This window comes from Ursus maritimus, unplaced genomic scaffold (assembly GCF_017311325.1).
Source record: "Ursus maritimus isolate PB19 unplaced genomic scaffold, ASM1731132v1 scaffold_5, whole genome shotgun sequence".
NCBI lineage: Eukaryota > Metazoa > Chordata > Mammalia > Carnivora > Ursidae > Ursus > Ursus maritimus.
In genome coordinates, this window is record NW_024426663.1 from 71,161,535 (window position 1) to 71,179,143 (window position 17,609).

General features: G+C 37.6%; 1 protein-coding gene across 1 annotated transcript in view; it reads right to left on the reverse strand.

Annotated features, from left to right (window-relative positions):
* HSD17B4 (hydroxysteroid 17-beta dehydrogenase 4) overlaps positions 1-17,609 on the reverse strand; it is a 91,656-nt gene that overhangs the window by 62,328 nt on the left and 11,719 nt on the right. Inside the window, exons 3-8 of the mRNA XM_008699015.2 lie at positions 15,536-15,646; positions 13,262-13,321; positions 11,919-11,940; positions 11,764-11,810; positions 9,484-9,568; positions 8,226-8,413 (exon numbers count right to left, since the gene is read on the reverse strand). Of these exons, the coding sequence (XP_008697237.1) occupies positions 8,226-8,413; positions 9,484-9,568; positions 11,764-11,810; positions 11,919-11,940; positions 13,262-13,321; positions 15,536-15,646 (513 nt within the window). The remainder of the gene's footprint in view (positions 1-8,225; positions 8,414-9,483; positions 9,569-11,763; positions 11,811-11,918; positions 11,941-13,261; positions 13,322-15,535; positions 15,647-17,609) is intronic.

A 17,609-nucleotide genomic window follows, 5' to 3' on the forward strand; every position in this document is an offset into this window, starting at 1 on the left:
ACTTAAAAAAAAATTCAGAATAGTAGAGAGCATAAGACAATAATAAACAAGTCAGTTAACAAGAAAGATTTAATAATTCTAAACACATGAACAATCCTAAAATAGCTTCAAAAATTACAAGTCAAAAACTGACAGACATACAGTAAGAAACTAGTAATCATTTATATATTATTTCCAAAGCATGGAATTCAATACATCTTTCTTGATAATTGAAAAAGTTGAGCTTAAAAAAAAAACCCAACAAACATAAAGAATATTTCACAAATACAATTACCAGGCTTGCTATACTATAAAGAGCTCTGCTACTATCACCTAGAAGATGGTCTTTTTCTCAAGAAAACAATGAACATTCATAAAAATTGATGATGTATTAGCCTATTAAGGTTATTCCAAGAAATTTCAAATAACCACCATCACAAGGACCACATTTTCAGGCTACAAAGCTATTAAGTTTGAAACCAATAACAAAAATCTTAAATCCCAATTTATTTGAATATTAAAAGTATGTTGCCACATATGTGGGAAAAAATATTGGCAAAACATATGCCTACGTAATAGCAGAGTAAGAATTCCCACATATTAATAAGAAAAAGACAGTAATTCAATAGCAAAATAGCCCAAAAACCTTGTCCTAGCACTTCACAGAAGAACACGACTGGCTGGTGAGCAGGCATATTAATAAAAGCATGAGGCCATTGGTAATCAGGGAAATGGAAATTAGTAACACAAAGAGATACCATTTTATATTCACTAGAGTGGCATATATTGACAATGCCAAGATCTGGACAAGACTAGGGTGTAGGAAAAGGGCTAACTCAACGGGCCTGAGTTGCTCATACTCTGCAGACTCCCAAGAAAGGTGGGTCTTCAGGACTGGCCCTTGGCCAGTTCCTAAGATAAGCTCTGAACTTTCTAACTAATAAGAGTATGCCTGAATCTTTGGGCCATGCTCTACTAGTGTGATCAGACAGTTCGTACCAACACTGTGATTCAGGAGGAAGCCTGTATTTGCTCCAAGGCGCTGGAGTCTGAGTGGCCAAGGTCAGTCACACAGGGGCTGCGTGCTTATGCGACTGACCTCCCATAAAAAGCCTGAACACCAATGCTCAGGCGAACTTCCCTGGTTGGCAACATTTACACATTCTTCTGAAACATCGCTGCTGGCAGAATAAGATACATCCAGGACATCTAGAAGCTTGGGGCTGTTAGTCCTGAAATTCCACCCGTGTGTCTATCCCCTTCGCAGATTTTAATCTATATCTTTCACTGTAAAAATAACAAACCGTAACTGTGAGTTTAACAGCTTTGAGTTCTGTAACTTCTCCTAGAGAATCATCAAGCCTGGGGGTAATCTCAGCAGAGATCAGTGAGAACTCTACCATCACTGGTGGACGTGAAACTGGTTGGACCCGTGTGAAAATAATTGAGAATGAGCTTAAGTTCAGCATTTGCATATTCTCCAACCCAGCAATTTTACTTTTTAGGTACACATCCCAGAAAAATTCTGGTTCATGTCATCCAGGACACATGTACAAGAAGAGCAACACTGTTCAAAAAAGCAAATAAATTAAAAACAAGTCAAGATGCCCATTAATAAGAATTAGATAAATGCACACCATGGACTATTACATAGCAGTAAAAATGAATGACCTACGGCTACACATATCGTAAATTAATCTTAAAACTTGAACACTGCATGGAAAAAAAAAGAAGAATCCACAAAAGAAAAATATGGTATATTATGAGGATCAAAAACAAGCAAACCAAACGATAAAGTATTTAGCCATGTATTTATTACTCTTAAATCAAGGATGATGGAAAGAAAACCACAGATTTTCTTTCAGTGTTACCTCTTGGGGGAGTCTGGGGGAGAGGGGGAGAATGAACAGACAAAAGACAGATGCAGGTTCTCTGTAATGCTCTAGTTTGGGGGTGACAGCTGGTCTTCAAGATGGCCACAACAATGCCCATCTCCTCTTTTTCACCTTAGTCCCCTCCCACAGTGTACCAGAGTTGGTCTGTGTCCAGTAGATAGAAGAGATGGTTTATCACTTCTAAAATTAAGTTGTGAAAAATACTGCAACTTCTGTCTTGGTAGCTGTTTCTCTCTTTTGCCAATCATTAGCTCTGGGGGAAGCCAGCCGCCATATCAAGAGCAGTCCTGTGGAAGCCCACGGTTGAGAAACTGAGGCCTCCAGAGAACAGCTAGGCAAGAAAGGAGGCCTCTTGCTAACTGTCATGCACATGCTTGGAAGTGGATTCTCCCACCCAGCCAAGCTTTCCTATTACTGGAGTCCCAGCAAACACCTTCATTAAAACCTCACCAGAGACCCACAACTTCCCAGCGAAGCCACCCAGATTCCTCACCCCAGAAACTGTGGGAGATAATAAATGTCTATTGTCATAATTCACTAAGTTTTGGACTAATTTACTACATAACAATAAATAACTAATACAGCTTGGAAAGATAGTCATGGATATTTACTTATGATTGTTTTATTTCATGTAAAAAACATGTAAGTTATATATATATTATTTTTGATTTATCAAATGTATTTCTAAGGGGGGAAGTAAAATTGTAAATATCTCCACACACTAATTATAACAGCAGGTTCTTTAACAAATAATTCTTTTGCTAGCCTATAAGTGGGTATGTAAGAGGAAGAAAAGAAAAACTCCGGGGCAAAGTAAATTTTCAGCTTTCCTAAACTATAAAACAGTAATAAAAATCAAAATTTAAAAATAGGAAAAATTTACAATCTGAAGAGACTATTTTTTTTCTTAGATTATATTTATTTATTTGGAAAGTGTGTGTGTGAGAGAGAGTGAGAGAGAGTGCGAGAGATGGGTGAGGGGCAGAGGGAGAAGCAGACTCCCTGCTGAGCAGGGAGCCTGATGCGGGACTCAATCCGAGGACTCCGAGATCATGACCTGAGCCGAAGGCAGATGCTTAACCGACTGAGCCATCCAGGTGCCCTGAAGAATCTTTTAAAAACGATCTGTAACAACTCTCTTACTTTACAGAAGACAAAACAGGTCCAGAAAGACTTAATTGTCTAAAGTAGATCTCATTTTCCAAACTTCTTTTACTAGAATATGGTGGGCACAAAGGATGGTACAGTAAACATTACCTAACGTCTCGAGAGGTACAGACCTGTTCAAATAAGTGGAACATTCTCAACAAAAAAACAAATTTAAAACCTAAAGTTGTCAGCATTTTCTTGAAAACTTACTGCTTTCCAAAGAGTGTACAGCCTAGAGCAAAAAACTGATTAAGGTAGAAATCTAGCAGAAGAATGACAAACACGAAATTCCGAATAGTGTTTATCTCTTGGCATGAAGCGGAGGGTACAAAAGAATAGAGGGTACAAAGTTAGACTGCCAAGTTATCGGTAAGGTTCCAATTCCAGGGTTGAGTAGCAAGTTCCTAATGATTCATTATATTTTCATGCTTTTCTTCTTCCCAGTAACACCGCGAAGTGTTAAACAGTAACACTGTTTTGCATATATATGTAGTATTCTACTTAAAAGGAAAAAAAAATTGTAACTGTCCTTCATTGTAATTTGGTTTCTTTAACAAGAATTACCATGATATGAATATGAGAATATAGAGTTTTTAAAATAAGGAACTTTTTAAAATGGCCTTGATGACAAAGAAAAGGAAAAAAAAAAAGAGATCTCTGGTCCAAATAGTTATTCTACATTAAAGTGAAATGGTCAAGCACAGCTCTTAGCAAAGGCTAGCAAGTACATCCTTCGTATATGTTCTAAGTTCTAAGATGAATGTTAGCTCAAATGCAAAAAGTAAAGGGTACTCCAAATAAGTATCTGTTCCATGAAAAAGCTAATTTTAAAATAATTCCAGTCATAAATTTTTTTAAAGATTTTATTTATTCATTTGAGAGAGAAAGAGTGAGTGTGTGGGAGAAAGAGCACGAGAGAGGGGTGAGGGGCAGAGGGAGAAGTAGACTCCCTGCAGAGCAGGGATTTCCCCGGAACTCCAGGATCATGACCTGAGCTGAAGGTGGATGCTTAACTGACTGGGCCACCTAGGTACCTCTCCACTCATAAATTGTATTGAACCATTTCAGAGAAGCAACTTTTTTTAAATAAGATTTTCTTTTTATTTATTTGAAAGAGAGACAGAGAGACAGAGATAGCGAGAGAGATAGCTAGAGAGGGCATGAGCAGTGAGGAGAGGGAGAAGCAGACTCCCCATGGAGCAGGAAGCCTGTGGACGGGATGACCTGAGCCGTAGGCGGACGCTTAACCAACTGAGCCACACAGGCGCCCCAGAAAGCAACTTTTAAAATATTATGAAGATTTTCCTTTTAGAAATGTTAAAAACCAGAAGTATTAAAAACCCCACGGTTTTCCACGAGTCAAGTTTTCTACGTATTATATAGCTAAGTATAAGCATAGGCTCTCAATCATACACTATGAAAGAACAAAGGTGGAAGATTCGCATTGCCCAACTTCAAGACTTACTATATAACTACCAGTAATCAAAACCATTGGTAAAAGGACATAGACAGAGATCAGTGGTACAGAGCACATTATACAGAAACAGACCCACACCTATGTGGTCAAATGATTTTCCACAAATGGGCAAACGCAACCCAAACCAAGAATGAGTACTAGTCTACAGGACAAATAAACTAGTTGCTTCAACAAATAAATAACTTTTTTAGACAACAAATTCTTGTATTAAATAAAAGAAGAACTATAATAACAAAATGCCTGTGGACTTTATCTGGATCCCTGTGGAATAAGCCAACTCAAAAAAGATATCTTTTAGTAAACTGTAATATTAATCTGGTATTAGGTGATGTTAAAGAATTATTTTGTTTGGGGCGCCTGGGTGGCATAGTCCTTAAGCGTCTGCCTTTGGCTCAGGGCGTGATCCCAGAGTCCTGGGATCGAGCCCCACATCAGGCTCCTCCGCTGGGAGCCTGCTTCTTCCTCTCCTACTCCCCCTGCCGGTGTTCCCTCTCTCGCTGTCTCTCTGTCAAAAAAATAAATAAAATCTTTAAAAAAAAAAAAAAGAATTATTTTGTTTGATGTGATAATGGCATTGTGGTTATAATGCCCCTATCTGTCAGAGATAGATTTCCAAGAATTTATTAGGTGGAATATAAAGTGTAAGATTTCCTGTGAAATATGATAGAATAAAAAGGAAGAGAGTGACAAAAAAAAAAAAAATCATTTTGAAATACTCCCAAGCACTCAACTTTCCTTAACGAAGGGCTATCCTCACAGGAGACTACCAGAGCCTTATCTGTCCTAGGGGAAGGGCAATTAGACAAGTGGAGCCTCTCTAGCTCTCTTGTCTCAATTAAGGGGAGGGTGAAGAAATGGCTAAGAAACTCTTCTGAAAGTCACAACCCAGGACTCTGACTCACTAAACAAAATGGAGATTTCATCATAAGATTATAGAACATTCCCCCCACACTCACCCCCCGTAACTTACAGCCACATCAACAGGGCTCCAGTATAAGAACAACGGATAACTAGAGGGCTCCAAGAAACACACTCTAGTTAACAAGGAATTTCTAGGGAGACCCAAAGACAACAGGGAACACAAAGACAAGGACATACAGGAAAAAAGCCTCTGACACAGAAAGCTACAGCAAACAATTAACACGGCCTAACTCCTCACAAAACAAACTTAAAACCTCATACTAAAGGCCCATTTACCTCACTTTCTGTTACCCTGATATCACGTTCAGCTTTCAACAAAAAGTTCAAGGCAGGCTAAAAGGCAAGAAAAGCCTAAGCTGGAGAGACAAAGCAAGCATCAGAATCAGACTCAAATATAACATTTTGGAATTAGCAAAATGGGAATTTAAAATAGCTATAAATCATATGCTAAGGGCTGTAACAGAAAAACATGCAACAGACGGCCACTGTAAGCAGAGAGATGAAAACCAAGAAAAAATCAAAAGGAAATGCTATAAAACCAAACAATGTAACATGAAAAAGGAATCAGTGAGCTTAAATATATGTCAATAGAAACTTCCCAAATTAAAATTCAGGAGTAAAAAAGAATTTATGTATGTATGTATGTATGTTAGAGAGAGTGTGCACTCGAGCAGTGGAGGAGGAGCAGAGGGAGACGGAGAGAGAAAATCTTAAGCATGTTCCATGCCCAGCTCGGAGCCAAATGTGGGGGTCGATCTCACAACCCTGAGATCATTACCTGAGCCAAAATCAAGAGTCAGACGCTTAACCAACTGAGCCACTCAGGAGCCCCAATAAAAAAGAATTTTGAGAGGGGAACAGAATATCATATAACTGTGGGACAATTACAAAAGATATAACATGCACATAAAAGGAATATTAGAAGGAGAAGAAAGAAACAGGAAAAATATTTAAGTAGTAATGGCTGAAAGTTTTCCAAAATTAGTGAAAAACACCAAACTACAGATCCAAAAGTTCACAGGCAATCATGCAGTATATTGCCAAAAATCTCCACCTAAGTATATTATATTCAAACTGCAGAAAAACAAGGAGGAGGGGCGCCTGGGTGGCACAGCGGTTAAGCATCTGCCTTGGGCTCAGGGCGTGATCCCAGCGTTATGGGATCGAGCCCCACATCAGGCTCCTCCGCTATGAGCCTGCTTCTTCCTCTCCCACTCCCTCTGCTTGTGTTCCCTCTCTCGCTGGCTGTCTCTATCTGCATTAAATAAATAAATAAAAATCTTAAAAAAAAAAAAAAAAAGAAAGAAAAGAAAAACAAGGAGGAAAATCTTGGGGGAGGAAAAAATGCCTTGCCTATACATACAAGGAAAGAATTATGTCAGACTTCTCTTCAGAAACCATGTAAGAAGCAAGAGGAGGGTAGAATGAAATACTTAAGTGTTGAAAGAAACAAACTACCAATCCAGGATCCTGTTTCAGTAAGATTATGCTTCAGAAGTTAAAGAGATTAAGGGAATAAAAAGATAAGCTACAGACTGATAAAAAAAAATTTTACAAAACGCATATCTGATAACAAACTTATTTACAAGATATGCAAAGAATGCTAAAAACTCAACAATAAGAAAACAAGCCACCCAATTTAAAAATGAGCAAAAGATGTGAACAGACACATCACCAAAGAAGACTGATAAATTACAAATGAGCATAGGAAAAATGCACAACACCATGTCATTAGGGAACTGCAAATTAAAACATGAGACACTACTACAGACCTATCCTCAGAAGTACTAAAAAGCAAAAGACTGACAACAAGAAATGCCTACAAAGATGTGGAGAAACGAGAACTCTCCTTCATTCCTAGTGGGAATGCAACAAGACACAGACCTTTTGGAAGACAGTTTGGAAATTTCTTACAGAGCTAAACAATCTTAACATACAATCCAGCAACCAAGCCCCTTGGTATTTACTCCAAGTTGAAAACTTATGTTCACACAAAAATCTGCACATGAATGTTTACAGCCACTTTATTCATAACTGCCAAAAGCTGGAAGCAACTAAGATGTTTCTCATTCAGTGAATGAATAAATGAATTATGGTACCTCCATACCAGGGACTATTATTCAATGATAAAAAGAAATGAACTTCAGTCCTGCCCAACATCTGAAAGAGGGGAGGATGAAGAGGTGAATCATGGGGGATTTTCAGGGCAGTGAAACTATTCTATATAATAGAATTCTGTATATAACAATGGATACAGAACATTATGTGTTTGTGAAAACCCAGGCAAATGTACAAAACAGAGTGAGCCCTAATGGTAACTATGAACTTTGGTTAACAATAATAGATCAATATTAGTTCATCATTATAACAAACGTAGGGCACTAATGCAAGATGTTAATAACAGGGAAAACTGTCTTTACTATCTTGCCCAATTTTTCTATAAGCCTAAAACTATTCTAAAAAGTAGTCTATTAGTTTAAAAAATTATTATTACTATAAAATGGTCAAAATGCTATTACTTCATTCTATTAAAAAAAACAAAGATATATACATAGGTATTTATGTGTACCTACACAGAGAAAAAGAATGAAAGGTTATCCCTATGTGGTAGAACTATGGGTTATTTTGAAGTTTTTCCTTTGTGCTTTTCTAAATTTTCTATACTGAACACAAATTATACATAACAGTTTTTCAAACTGTAAGATAAATAACTTTTTAAACTATTCAGACAATGAAATATTTCTGCAAAACTCACTCCACACAGATTTGTGGCTAAGAGCACCAAAAAAATCTAAGCTACTTACCTTCCGTCATAATGCTTTGGGTCATCCGTGATCCAGCAGCAGGGGCAATAGTGTTACAATGAATGTTGCTCTTCCGGCCTTCAATTGCAAGGGTATTTGAAAGTCCCAGAAGACCCAGCTTTGCAGCACTGTAATTGGCCTGGCCAAAGTTGCCATATATCCCTGAAGCTGATGCCGTCATAACAATCCTAAAAGGAAAATCAATCTCTCAAAATCTCTTTTCCGTGTTTTGATAACACTGCAACTCTAAGACTTTTATTTTTTTTCTCCGTACTATTACACCCACCAAGAGCAATTCTGTATACTGTCATTAGGTTCCTACAGTCATGATGCATATATGAAAAATAATGAAAGTAATCTCTCAAAATTCAACTACAAGATTTAACGATTTTAAAAAGAATCCCTGATCGAGACCAAATGAATTCAAGTATAAGAATGCATATTCATTATCTACTAAAAAGAGCAATAAATATTTATAAACAAAGTGGCAATGTATAAGTTAAAGTTATGATAAGAAACATTAGAAAAATCAGTTCTAATTCTTTAGTTCTCATTACTTTGTCCCTCTCTTTCTGGATAATATTAAATGCCTCATACTAAAACAATGCCTTCTCTAAAATATGACCCCATCTCACCCTATTTAGTGGACCAAGTAAAATAATTCGTATCATTTCTTTTCAGAACTTTGAGGGGTCAGGAGAAGCTAGAACTCTCCAATAGGAACAGGTATCACGAACAATTTCCTGCAAGTGGATGTGTGTGAACCCCAGGTTAACAGGAAGGAGCCACCTCCAGGCTCTGCCACGTTCTCAGTCACTCACACCGACAAAGCCACACTCCTATAGCTCCCAAACAGTTTCTAAAGACCAACTCATGTCGGACCAGTACCAGCGAGCTGGACACAGCACTCATCTCTCCTCAGTTGGTCAGTGGACACAGGATCATTACACTTTGGTTAGAGAATTAAGTACAGCTGAATCCTCAACATTTGTACACTGCTAGAATTATCAGAGAACACCAGGAAATTAGTTCATAATGAAAAGTAAGAGGTGAAAAGAAATATAAAGTTGGCCAGCTCAGCTAATCCATGACTAATGACACTAATTTAACGACAGGGTATATGCCAAGAGTTCATTAAAAGCCTGCACATGTCTGAAGAGAGCTTTCTCAATGTCAAAGCACTTATCTTTCCCAGCACACGAGGACCCACGCACAGCATCCCCGACCCCCCACTTCCGACAGTCACACGCAACTCTACCTTCCAAACTTCTGCTTCTTCATATGCTCCCAAGCTGCCCGGGTCACTTGAAATGAGCCTCGCAAATGGACTCTGTGGATTATATCTAAAACAATATATTATTTGTATCCGGTACTTTGTCAAAAATTAGATAGGCATGTCTCAGAATCAACGTAAGTAATGATTTATTTATACAAAGATGTTCATTTTACACCGAGCATTCAAAATCAACTACTGTCATATTGCTCTCTCAGTAACCATTTTTGCTTTTGTCCCAGTTATGTAACCAATAAATAGTTCATATCCATCCTCCCCATAATTTATAATAAAATTACTGTAATCCCTGTACACATCTAAATTCAATACCTTTAATTTATGCCTACTTTACATAAAAATCCACTAATACAAACATCCAAGAATTTTACACATATAACTGGGACTCAACACAAATATTAATTAAAGCGTAATGTGTACAATTGTTTAATCACAATGCTCGGCACATGAAAGTACAACACTGTATGTCAACTATACTTCAATAATGAAAATTTTAATGAAATAAATTTTAAAAATCTTTAAAAAGCATACTCATAAACTACACAGTTCACTGTCCAGAAATGTTTGCCAATTCCTCACTATTTCCCTATATCCCTATTTTCACCAGGGTGAGTTGCAAATGAGCTGGGGCAGAGGGGGTCAGAAAATGGAGGGAGAGAGGGAGAAGTTAGGGGAGAGAGAGAAAGGCCCATCTGTTTTTAGAGATGTCAATCTAATGAACAGACAACTTGGGGAATGATTCAGATAGACAAACAACTCTAGATTTAATTTTATTCTTTTAATTATCAAGTTTTTCTTTTTTTTTTTAATTTTATTTATTTAGCAGAGATAAAGCACAAGAAGGGGGAGCAGCAGGCAGAGGGAGAAGCAGGCTCCCCGCTCAGCAGGGAGCCTGACTGACTTGGGGTTCGATTCCAGGACCCTGGGATCATGACCTGAGCTGAAGGCAGACGCTTAACTGACTGAGCCACTCAGGCATCCCCAATTATCAAGTTTTTAAGCACTTTTAAAACCCTGATACGATTTATTTATTTCCGTTTCGATCTGGAACCTCAAAAAATATTTTCATGCGTATATTAGAAGAATAATGTAAATGTGAAAAGAGGAACTTTAAAAAAAAAAGAAAAAAAAAAGGGGTGGACGGGTCCCCAGGGGGTTAGGAGTGGTGAGCTTCAGATGAAACCAGAGGAGGAAAAGGCCCGGCCCACCAGAGCATACAGGAAATCAACAACGTAAGCCCCCTTGGCCAACAAATCCTATCTTCCTCAGTTCTTTTTTACCTGGTGCTTAAAATGGAAAGAGGAAATTAAAAGCTCTTCTTTGCTTAATTCTAAATCACAAAGATACTTTGCTTCTTCCCAAAGAACTCTGGCAATACACCCCAGAAGCACTATACCCCAGAAGCATGCTCCATCGACAGTGATAGCTCACTTAGCATGCTTCCCACGATTCCAGCCACCATTATTTGTTTAGTTCTAACAATCAATGAAAGTAAAGGCACAAAGGGTGCCTGGGTGGTTCAGTTGGTTAAGCATCTGCCTTCAGCTCAGGTCATGATCTCAGGGTCCTGGGATCAAGTCCGGCATCAGTCTCCCCGCTCACTGGGGAGCCTGCTTCTCTTTCTACCCCTCCCCCCACTCATGCTTGCTCTCAAATAAATAAGCAAAATCTTTAAGAAAAGAAAGTAAAGGTATGAAGAGCGAACAGGAAAAAAAAAAGTGATTTATTATTTAAACTCAATCTTTCCAACGTGGCATTCCTCATGGGATTTTCTCCTACTCGTTGGAAGCTTCAAACTTGCATCTAGGGTTTCCCCCACACCAGTTCTCAGATCTCCAGCATCTTCAAGGCCCCAGCCTCCCTTCCATATCCTGCCCTTGTTCTTGAAATAAGAATCGCACCAGTAGCAAAGCATGTGGAAGATTGTTGAGTCAGTACGGCTGGAAAATGCTAACAGCTTCTCAAGAAGAAAAAGGGGAAAACGAATTGAAAGACAAAAATCTTTTCAGGTAACTCCCGCCAAATGATTTAAAACGTTTTCATTCATCGAATGTCAAGAGAAAACAGGTTACTTCCCACTGCTGTGGTCATTTTCAGTCGCAAAGCGTATTCACCATGTTCACCATCTACAGTAGCAGAAGCAAAAGCAGGCAGAAGCAGGGTTTTCCTTACACGTACAAATGAGTCAAATATGAAAAGGCTAAACGGATAGGTATGCTCCAGAGACCTGTGTCACAAACAACTTACCCCAGTCTTCGTCACTTATCCTAGCAAAGGAATTGTCCCTCAGAATCCTAAAAACAATGACATTACATAGGTTAGAGGGAGGAGTAGCCACTTTTAACAAACCCAAAAACTTCGCACGTACATCATCTACTCAAAATGAAAAAAGAAATACTCACCCAGCATTGTTGACCACAACATCTACAATATAAAAAAATCCAAGTCACAAACATAAAAGCAAGTATGTTAATTTGCATTGGCTTACAACTCATATTTCTTTCAAAACTGGGCTTTTTCGCCCCACCAGAGAAAAGTAAATAATAATTGTAGTAGAAGAACAAAAGTTTATAGCTATAGCAAAACAAAACAAAACAACCTGATTCACAAGTATCTCATCACAGTAGAGCTTTCCTCTCAAATTTACATATGTAAATGTTTCCACCTCTATCTTCCGCCAAAATTCTATCAGCTGTTGCCCAACTCTTAGGTTCTTAGCATTCAATGGTAACCACATGCCCGCCCTCACTTAACCTCAGAATTCACTCAGAAAGTTAAAAGTTTAAAAGATTTTTCTTTGCCACTCAAGAGTCAAAATTTCAGAAAGGAAACTATTATAGAGTTAGAAACTGATGGCTTATCTTACCACATAATTGTATTCTCATTATTTAAAAAAAAAGAAATCATTTTTTTAAGGCTCAACCATCATCCTGGGGCTATTCTCACCCTCTTACTTTACGTCTTCGTGGCCACTATCCCTCCGTCAAATTGTATGGGAAAAGTCCCTTAGAAGCTCAACCCAACATAACCAGAAAAACAAATCTACTAGACTTGGGGAAAAAAAAAAAGGCAGAGGAAGCACATTCAAATTACAAAAATTAATGTTTTTTAGACTGCAAACATGGTGGGCTTATCCATAGGGATGTTTCCCTGTAGTAACTCAATAACTTTTTACTAAAAAATAAAAAAAAATTTTTAAATAACCTTTTACTAAGAATGTGTGGAACTAAACCAGGAAGATTATCTAGAGAGGGAGAAACTCAATGACACATTTGAAATCCTTCTCAAAAATAAAGATTTTTATTACATATAACTCATCTTAATTAATTCACAAGGTAGTGAATCCTTATAATCCAAATCATAATTATCTAAAAGATTCCACAGGGACCTCTATTGTCAAAATATTTATTTTATAAACATATTTGGGCACAATTAAATTTTCATAAATAAGGAAATGCTCCTAATTTTTTTTGAAGTTTGTAAGTCCAACAAAATATAAAACAAACTCAATATATTTTTGCATAAAAAAACGCCACCTCGAGCCTTTTGTGGAATAAGGTAGGGTATGTAAGATAATCAATTGGTAAAAGAAATCTAAAAACTTGGCTATATAAATAAATAAATATAAATAAAACCTTGGTTATAAAGAAAGAAGGAATTTTTTATAAACAAAAGTAAAATCAAAAAATTTGATTACAAAGACAGAAGCTGCTCTGTTAGTGCCATAAACACAAAGAAACATCACCTATTCTTCCAAAAGCTTCTAGTGCTGTCCTCACAACCTTCTCTCCTGCTTCCACTGAATCTGGAGGAAAGGAAAATTAGTTACAAAACATCAGTAATATCCCTCAGAAATAAGTTCTAAATTCTGTGGGTCGGAGCACGTGACAGATCCTATTTACTCAACAGAATTCAATTCCACAAAAACAAATTCATACTGCAGGCACGTAACAAATCAAAATACAGATGATCTAATGTGACAAAGGAAGTGTAGCCCCTAAAACAATGTTTTAACTTACCAAAAAATAAAAATTAAAAAATTAAAAAATGGAGAGGGGAATAAAAAAAAATGTTGGCAATACTATCCAAAGCAACACTGTCTAAAACAACTTTCTGTGAGGACGGAAATGTCTTATCTCTGTAGTAATACAGTAGCCGCTATCCACATGTGGCTACAGAGCCATTGAAATGTGGCTAGTATGACAGACAAACTGACTATTTAATTGTTTAATTTGTATTTAATTTTAAATAGTCACAGGCACTTCCCCTTAAAGATGCAAATCAGAATTTACAAGGGAGGCGAGGGGGTACATGTTTAATGGGAAAAAGCATGTTCAACACTATATAACTACATATGGAATGAAGCCGACTGTACATTACTAAGTACAAAAAGCAAAGCTCAACAAAATAGAGTGGCTTTCTTACTTTCTGTTCATCAGCCCAGGGGAAGAGCTTATATCCCTGGAGTTGTGTGTCTGATGGTCAGGTATCAACATCCCACCGTCTCTCTCTATGTTCTCTGCAATCACTGGGGAGGAGCAAGGAAATATATTCCCTTCCCTGAGATCCATATAGTCCTGAGTTAGATCTGCCAAAAATAGGCAACCATCTAAAGAATGGAGAAGTAGAAGACTACAGATGCAGGCAAATCTTGGGACCAGAGTGCAGAGCAGACTGCTGAGCTGTGAGAACGTGACAAGGTCATCCAACAGCATCCAACAGTTTTCTTGTATCATGTGCCCAGCCCTTCTGATGGTGACGCAAACCTCTAATTCTTTGGATGAAGAAACCTTCATACTTGGAAACCTGCAAGGGCTTCTGCTTTCCTAACTGCAGCTTGATTGACTGATAAGGGCTGCATATCAAAACTGGGGGGAGAGGCAAGGCAGAGTCTGGAATTTTTCTCATTATAAAATAGATTTTTTAAACTCCAGAATTAAAAAAATAAAAGGAAAAACAAAGTTGAAAACACTGTTGTAGATCTTCAGTGAGAAAATAAGATACTAAAATATCTGTCACATTTTTCCCTGAACACTCAGAACAAATCATATCCTATTTCCTTCCCTTTAAAATTTCAAAATCAAGTGACTGGCAATCTAATTTTACCTCTGGCTAATAAAAACTATCGAATTTGCAGAAAAGTTAATAAGCACTCGCTTTTTAAAATAAGTCTATTCAAGAAGGTTCCTTACAGATACTATTAGAATCAATATATCAAATGCTGTTTTCCTCATGGCTTTATTTTAATGCCTAACTTTGATTCTTAGGTTTTTATAAAGGTAAGAAAGTTACATGGAGCAATGATTACTTGTGCAAAATGGAACTTGGTGTTTGGACACCAGAAAGGAGGCATTTTACTTCCTACACTATATTACTACAAGAATTTTTCTTTTTTTTTTTTTTTAAATGGGATTTTTTTTTTTTTTTTTTTTTTTTTTTTTACAATTTATTTGACAGAGAGAGACAGCCAGTGAGAGAGGGAACACAAGCAGGGGGAGTGGGAGGGGGAGAAGCAGGCTCCCAGCAGAGGAGCCTGATGTGGGACTCGATCCCAGAACGCCGGGATCACGCCCTGAGCCAAAGGCAGACGCTTAATGACTGTGCCACCCAGGCGCCCCCTACAAGAATTTTTCTAAAACAATTTGTAAAAGAAGAATCTAATGTTATTCTGTAGAAATACCTAAAACCTTTTAGCTAAAATGGATCTTTTAAGAACAAGAGCACATTCCTACCCACATCATTAATCATTTACTGATTTTATCATGTGCTGATTAATAAAAATGTTAAATAAACAATATGCTGAAAGTTAAGAGTTGTGAAATAATCTACATCAAAAGTTTTTAAAAACCTCATATAATATATAAAATAAACAGCCAAACAGATTTGGCTGCCTCAGAGAAAATCTAATCTCATAATCACTGTGGAATGCTGAGACATTTGCTCAATGATTATTAACGTGAGCAAAAGGATTAGTCGAAGGAAAATGCAAGAAACGGGATAGCTCATTCAAATATCATACCATAGTTGGCCACGGCTTTTCCACCTTTACTTCTTATTTCTTCAACAACCTTGTCAGCAGCTGCCAAGGAGCCTTTACTCAATCCCTTCATGTCCCCTCCTAAGTCATTCACTGCAAATCAAAAACAAAAAAGAACTCATTTCTAAACCTCAGAATGCAAACTGGAAATAAAATCCCATTGTGAGTGTATTTCTTCTGTCATCTCCTCAATTCCTCCCGACCCCGTCCCCATCTTATGAAACATGCCAGGAGATACATACTTTCAAACATGCCTTTCTGCTTCTAGAGAGAGAGATGAAGCAGCAAAAAAATTTATTTTTTTTTAGAAATGGATTTTATTTATTTATATGACAGAGACAGCCAGCCAAAGAGGGAACACAGGCAGGCGGAGTGGGAGAGGAAGAAGCAGGCTCCCAGCGGAGGAGCCTGATGTGGGGCTCGATCCCAGAACACCAGGATCACGCCCTGAGCCGAAGGCAGATGCTTAACGACTGCGCCACCCAGGCGCCCCAGCAAAAATATTTAAACACTGGTTCAGGTCATGAGATTTTTAACTTTGCAATGTTTTTCCTTTCTTGAAAAGAAAAAGAACATGATTCAACTCACTTTCAGCAAAAAAGAAGAAAAATATTCATGAAACATACTGTATCAGGGTCTACCATAAAAGAAATAAAAATTATTGTTAAAAGAGATCAGAAACTGAATACAGAACTCATATGTGTTCAGCCACTAGTTGATACCATGACTCCACGTTAAATGTTTAATGGCAGACCATACTCACTGCATAACATCTTGCTGCATCCAGTTTTACAGATACGAACATTCATCAAGCACTTACTATTCGCAAGGAAATTGTACTACAGAGGGGCACAAAGATGTAGGAGAATGGTGCTGGTTCTCAAAGACTTTCTCATCTACTGAACGTTAAGCGTGGGTTGGCTGGAGTAACACACAGATTTTAACAATAAGTACATAAAGACCAACAGAACTAAATAATGGGGACAAATAACAAAAGTTCGTGTCTGTCACAATTTCAAGTTTACAAAATAACATGCCAAAACTAATGAGAAGATAACACAGATCAATTCCTAATAACTTGAAAAAAACAATTTAATAAAAACAGCTGGGGCAAAGAAATAATTTACATTGCAAAATGAACATTCTATAATAAAGTGATTATGTAAATTTAGAGAGGCAACAATAAAAAAAATTACTAGTTAATCAATGGCATGGTAATATACTAAAATTTAAGGCCTTTTAATACAAATTGATGGTTGCCACATCTGGGAAAAAAACATGATTTTTTTTTCATTTTAAAGAATGCCCCTCTCCGTCTCTCTGTTGGTTGGTTGTTTTGTTTTCTCATTCAGGTGAAGGTGGGATGGGGTTGGGTGGTTAAAGATGAGGGAATGAGGCAGCGAAAAAGCCAATGCCTAGCCACACCGAAAATCTGCTAAGTCAGATGTGTTTTCTTATAACCTTTTTAAGGTAAAGGGTTTTTCAGAAGGTGGACCGGAATGTATTTTTTTACCAATATAGTCTTATTGTCTGACTGCAAATAAAAACTGGTATGAAAACACAGAGTCATGGAAAGAGGCTTCCATTATTCTCCCTCAAGAGACGAAAAAAGATGATCAAGACTAAACTCCTCTTAATTGTCCATTTCCATGCAATTACTCAAATGACAGGAAACAACCAGTAAAACAATACCAGGAGTTTAAGACAGGCAGCTAACAGTCTTTTAAGAGACTTTTTAACTAAGTAAAGCAAACTTCAAACGCAAATCGGCAAACAGGATGTTTAAGAAAGAACTGCCCCATTGCGCAACAGAGCACTACCCTCAAGTGGAAACTGTTCAAAGTGCAAGCAAACAGGTAAGCACCGAAGCCTGGGTAAATAATTCACTGAGACCCGTGCCATGCAGTTCAACAGAATCAGAACAAATTTACTCAGGACAAGTTTCTACATTAGAATGTACGCAATGAACACTGACCCCATTCATCACGTCACCGTCACCAGACCTAAATCACAGGGTTACAACCTGAACTAGAAAAGCACTTTTCTGGTTACAGGG